A 6401-nucleotide genomic window follows, 5' to 3' on the forward strand; every position below is an offset into this window, starting at 1 on the left:
TTAGTATTAATTGTGACGTTTTCAAAGTTTCAACCTTGAATGGCATTGATTGTGAAATTCGAATTTCAAAGTTTTCACCTTAAAAGAAAATAATAAATGACATTGATTGAGAAATTGAAATTGAAGTTTCGAAGTTTTTAACCTTGAATAAAAATAATAAATGATATAATTAGTATTAACTAGGAAGTTTTCAACCTTCAATATTTTATGAAAGAAATCAGTAAAATCATCATGCAAAAATGAGATATAAGCCGTCTAAGCACACTATTTTTATTTTTTTATTTTTTCTGGTCAGGAGGGGAGCTAAATCATTGTTATCATCTTTGAAATGCTTTACCAATTTAGCATAGCTTATTGAATGAATTTTGGGAAAGTTATAGTATCAATAATTAATGATTCCAACACAAGGTTTAAAATTCAAAAATTATAGACACAAAGGCATTAACAAGAGCAGCAACAGTAAACCCCCCTTAATTTCGTTAGTCAAAAGATGGAATGGAACGAGGCTGCATATATGTTTGAGGAGAAATTGTCATGTTTTTAAAGGGTGAGATGGAAGTTTTTAAAGGGTGAGATGGTCACAAATGATAATTTTGATACAAATAATCAAATTTTGAAAATTTGTGAACTTGTGATGAAATTTCATAAAATTTTGTCACTAATAAGATTTTTTCTTGTAGTGATTGGAGATGAAGTATAGATAAACAAAATATAAACTAAAAAAAGACATTACATATATACTATAAAGATTAATGAAAATCGATCAATATTAAGAATAATTATACACAAGAATGGAAAATTAAATAAACGACATATATTTAAATAATAAAAATATCAAAATATTTCTTAGTGCATTTCCTCAGCGTAAGACAAACTATAATAGTAGATTTTATCTTATTCTGTTCAGTACATATCTTTTTGAATTTGATGGCCAGTTGGGCATGACTCCCGGATGGATCCTATTTTTTTTTTATAATTATTAAATAGATAAGTTATTATTACTTTCAATTAATATTACTATCAACGTTATTACTAGTTTGTATGTTGACCCAACGGTTTTAATTTAATTTTTTAAAACTTTCTTTCTCCTCCGTATATTTAATATTTAATATTTATTTACATTTTTGTATAGTTATGATTGCACATATTTAATTCTTTCACATTAACTATAGGGAATTGTAAACATATAAAGGTGAAAATAAATTTAACCATTGGATCAACATAATTTATTTAATAGTAAAATAAACTGATAATGTCATTGATAGTAATACTAATTGATACTAACAATATCCTATTTCATTATTAAATTACATTGTCATTCTTTAAACCTAAACATTCAACCATGGGAAAACTATTTGTGTTTTAAAAGGATATAAGTTGTATTTTTTTACTCTATGTATTCATGGTAGTACATAGATATAACATGAAAAGTTATTTTTTTATCTCTTCTCAGTCATATTTATATAATTTTTTTTTTATATTATAACCATATGGATTATATAAAGTAAAAAGTTAAAAGGATACATCTTATATTTTTAAAAGTTCCCAGACTAAACCCTTCAACTGTTTATCTTCTAATCAAAACATATGCTTCCTTCGTATTAAAAAAAAAAAAAAAAAACATCCGCTTCTATCAAGTTCAACACACCACACATGAATAATGTACTTCAAGCTGACAATGAAAGTAGTTGACTCTTAGAAAAGACCACACTTGGTCTTTTTTCTCTCATGGATTCTTTTTGTTTTTACAACTCAAATCTCCCATACGAAGGGAACCCATAACTCCAAAGCAAAAAGACCCTTCTTATTATTAGAAAACGATGGCATAAAAAAGGGTGATTTCTTTTATCAGAATTCGTCCATATAAATAGGCATAGTTACATAGGTAAGTTACAATAGATAAAGATATGTCTATATACCAAAAAAAAAAAATATATGCCTACAGCTAATACTATGATGTACAATCGATAAAACCGAATCTACTCAAAACAAGGCTGGTAGAATATATTTGTTACTAGATATAAGATCAAATCTTGATTTTTTTTTCCATCTCTAATATATGTTTCACTCTGTTTTTCAGTTTCATTTGTTTTGAAAATTGCTAGAGCTGCTTACAAAACAAAAAGAATAAAATAAAATAAATTTGACTGGATTCTCAACTCAAAAATATCACCAGAGAACCTTTCATCGACACAAAAAGGTTGAATTCTCAACTTGACATATGGGAACTAGTTAACTGGTTTGACTGCAATATGCAGAGCCACACCTAAATTATTAACAATTTAGGCTTTGGTAAATCCAAGTAATCTTATTAACAAAAAAATAAAATAAAAATAAAATCCAAGTAATCCGATACAAGTTTCAAGTATTGGCAGATTAGTAAATATAAATAAGCATTGTCTTATCTCTTAATAATGAAATATTGAATAATTGGATAGATGCTTGATCATAAAACAAATCCTTAATCTAACAACATAAAAACACAAAACAGAGTTTTCATTCCATAAAACACCAGTAAATGAATAAAAAAATTAAAAAGGGCACCAATTCGAGGCGAGACAAAAGTCTTACATAGCTTTACTGGGATAAGCAGAAGTGTATAATGCCGAAGTAGTGTTATCTTCACTGAGATAAGCGCTAGCCATAACATAATCAAGAAAAGTTGAAGCACCAGTTCCACATGGTCGAAGAGTGTTAGAGTAAGAAGTGAAACAAACTCTGGTTTCCCATTCATGCTCACATATCTCTCTCAATCTCCAAGAATTTTTACCACTCAAATCAAATCCATAAACATTTTTCTTGGTGGCAAATATCAAACAATCACCATTCATGATTGTAAACCCTTGAACCCTTGGATCTTCCTCCTTCAACCCCATAGCTTTCAACCTTATTTTCAAAGTCTTTCTCCATAAATTTGACTCGTAGTCCACCAAAACCCATATGGTAAACACAAATTTCATGTATCTCACCAAACAAATAGAATGATCCAAACTTCTCACCTTCCCCCATTCAAAAATACCCATGTCGCAACTTTCATGATTAGAACATTTTCTTGCATCCTTGGGGAGCCTAAACATTCTTGATTGACAACTCTCAAAATTGTATGCCATTATATATGGCCTAAAATAAGGACTTCTCCTGTCAATATAATCAAAACTATTTGATATAAAGTGGAGAGAGCTATGAAGATACACATGCATCTCAAGTCTCATGCTTCTACTACCAATGAAAAAACTCCTCTCCATTGCTTGCCATACACCTTCCTTTGGAAAATACACTTTTAAATCAAGATATGATGACCATTCAGGGGGTTTGTCAATCAAGAATATCCTATAGTCATCAAAATCAAGATCTTTATTAATGCACTCAAAAAATAAATTGATATCAGCATCAGGAGTTTCATGCACACATGTTGGGGTAGGAATGGGAAGCCATGTTTGTGATACAGGATTGCAAATAAACAACTCAACCGGGCTCTTTGTTGCATTATATTTTGTTTTTTCTTTCTCCTTTTTCCTTCTACATAATCTTATCATATTGCTAATCAGGTGCTCATCAAACACAAGACATGATATAGGCTTATGAGCCCCATATCATATGCTACCTTTATCAGCCCCATATCATATCCTACCCTTATCCTATCATGTCCACCAAACGAGCCCTATAAAAATTTACAAAATAAGTTACCTACTGTTGCGCATCTAGCAAGTGCACTAGTCGTACAAGTAATACAATGATGAGTAAAGATCGTTCCCACGAGGATTTGTGTCAAGCACTGACTAACCATATGTACTTGAGTTGAATCAAACAAAAGTTCATAGATTGCATATATTTCTTGTCACCAGAAACTACACTGAATTGAATTAAAACTTGATAAATAAATAAAATGTAAATTATAATGTAAACAAGTAGTCAGATGTCATTTTCCCTCAAACATGAATTTATAGATGAACCAATTTCCATTATGAATTATCTACTATATGATGTTGATCAACCTTTTTCTTATCATCTCAAGATGTAATCCCTTACTACACTGATAGACACATTAATCAGAAACCCCAATCCCTTGGTGATTCCTTTCTTAATACATGCATTAATTACTAAGGTCTTAAGATCACATCAAAATCCTAGCATCAATCCCTTGACTACTAGAACACTGATGATGAAGTTGTCAAAAATAGAGAAATAATGTAAACATGTCTGTTCTACACTATTCCTCAACATGAAGAATTAATCAAGACAACTTCATACAATCACATAATAGATAAACAAAACATCTAATTAACCATTCATAAATTCAAACTTGAGTTCCATTGAATCAGACTACAAAGGACTCTACTCAGACATAATTGAAATACAAACAAGAGAAGAAAGATAGATCAAACTCCATTGTCATGATAGTTGAGTCTTCAATCTCCAAGTGCAATTACATAGGAAATACTAACTATTACAAGAACTAATCCTAAGAATTTGGAAATTCAGAGAAAATGAGGAGTCAGATCAGATCTATGAAAGACCTGATCTGATCTCCCTTCTCCTAGTGTGATGAGAAAAATCAGAATGAGATATGATGAATTGGATCTGATGATCTGGAATCATGTTAGAATGTGAAGGCCCCTTGTCCTTTTATAATTTACAAATTACAACTGAAAACTGACATGGGCGCTAAAACTCTCATTTCTGGACGTTTTAGCGCTCAACCTTGACGGATGCCCAACTGCTTTTAACTGTCTTGGGCGCTAAAACGCTCAGTTTTGGGCATTTTAATGTTCAGGCGCTAAAATGCTCAGTTTTGGGCGTTTTAATGTTCAGCACCAGCATCTTTTGTGCAACAGGGCGCTAAAACGCTCAGTTTTGGGCGTTTTAGCGCCTAACACATAGAATTTTCCCATTCTTCAGAATCTTCTTCCTTCTCTCTTTTGCTTCTTGAGCTTCATTTCCCTACAAAAACAATGTAAATTTTCAACATAAGCTTCAGAACTTGTATTTGAGAGATTTCCAGGACATTAACCTCTTTTCCATCCATTTAATCACACAAATTGATATTAACTCATGCTTAAAAACCTGATGAACTAAGGGTTCATCACAATTCCCAGATTTGAACATTGTTGTCCTCAGCAATGAATTAAAACAGAGAAGGACTTGAGATTCTTTACAGATGAAATTCATGAGGATGGACTTCAATTAACAAAATATCAACATTTCATGATACAAAATTATAACCATGCAATCTCTTATTTCCTATGATTTGCCCAACATCATTTGTGACTTTTCCACAGATTAGTAAAGATGATATACAGAGACTTCCAAACAACAACACCCCCTCACTAGGAACTTCTCAAAAATTATAAGAATTTTAACACTCTTGCACACTAGTGTTTAAGGATGTACTTATCACTCACTCTTCACTGCACTCAAACTACCATAGGCTTGCCCATCTTCTCACTATTCATAGTAACAATGATCCATAAGGTAGATCAAAAAGGTTTTGGTATGATTAGCAATGAGGCTTGGTGTGTGGCTTGACTAAAGGTAAGGATTTCTGTGAAAGGGTAAGTTCAGATCAAATGAATCAGATTCAGATAAGAGGGAATTCACAGTAATTAATCAATTTCTTCCTAATTCCCTCAACTTTCTTCCTTTTCATTCCTTGTTCTTTTCTTTGAACCTTTCTTCCTCCTTTTCTTCCTGACACTTTGTGTCTTTAACAAAAAAAATTTCTTTTTCTTTCAGACACTTTGTGTCTTTAATACTTCCCTCTGTCTCTTCCAAACATTTTGTGTTTCACAACCTTTTCTTTCTTTTCCTTCTTTCTTTCTTATATTTCCAACACCTTGCATTCACTTATTGCAAAAACACTTTCCTCCCCACAGAACACTCCATCCCTTATCACTTATCTGAAACTTTTAATCTGAAGGATTGGAATAAATGTGGTTCTTGGCTTGATAGACAACAGGTTAGGCTCAAGTGTTTCATGCAATTGGAACTTAAAGGTTGGCCATTTGACTTTCTGGTTCAAGAAGGAAATGCCTCTACCCTACACATCATCAACCATTTCAAGCAAGAAACAGGGCAAGTTCTAGAGCTATTCATGCAGTGAAGTGCTGTTTGAACAAAAAAAAATTTATGTATAGGCTCAATTTCCAAACAGTTCAGAGTGCATGCTTGACTTTCTCTATATGCATCAAAACTTACACATTGAATGAGTCATGCAATCATTTCATTTAAGCTCAACATGCAAGGTATAAGATTGTATCCTTTAATTTGATCAATCATATAAAACTTTGATCAGTCAAATCCTCATGAAATTCCATATCAAAACTGAAATCCAAATTCAATATTACAGCTAAAATCTAAATCACACAGAAAACTTATAAAAGAAAAAGATTGAGATGTTTCCC

At 31.6% G+C, this 6401-nt stretch overlaps 1 protein-coding gene across 1 annotated transcript; it reads right to left on the reverse strand.

Moving 5' to 3' along the window:
- Positions 1 to 2567: 2567 nt before the first annotated feature.
- On the reverse strand, positions 2568 to 3245 carry LOC133308384 (uncharacterized). Its single transcript, XM_061509002.1, has one exon. It carries the CDS (start codon positions 3243 to 3245, stop codon positions 2568 to 2570), a length of 678 nt encoding a protein of 225 aa, XP_061364986.1.
- Between the last annotated feature and the right edge of the window lie 3156 nt (positions 3246 to 6401).

Source organism: Gastrolobium bilobum, unplaced genomic scaffold (assembly GCF_033153095.1).
Source record: "Gastrolobium bilobum isolate Gb01-03AN ecotype WA unplaced genomic scaffold, APGP_CSIRO_Gbil_v1 utg324010, whole genome shotgun sequence".
Lineage (NCBI taxonomy): Eukaryota > Viridiplantae > Streptophyta > Magnoliopsida > Fabales > Fabaceae > Gastrolobium > Gastrolobium bilobum.

Excerpts from the sequence above, each read along its gene's own strand:
- LOC133308384 (XM_061509002.1), bottom strand. The coding sequence starts at position 3,245 with ATGGAGAGGAGTTTTTTCATTGGTAGTAGAAGCATGAGACTTGAGATG.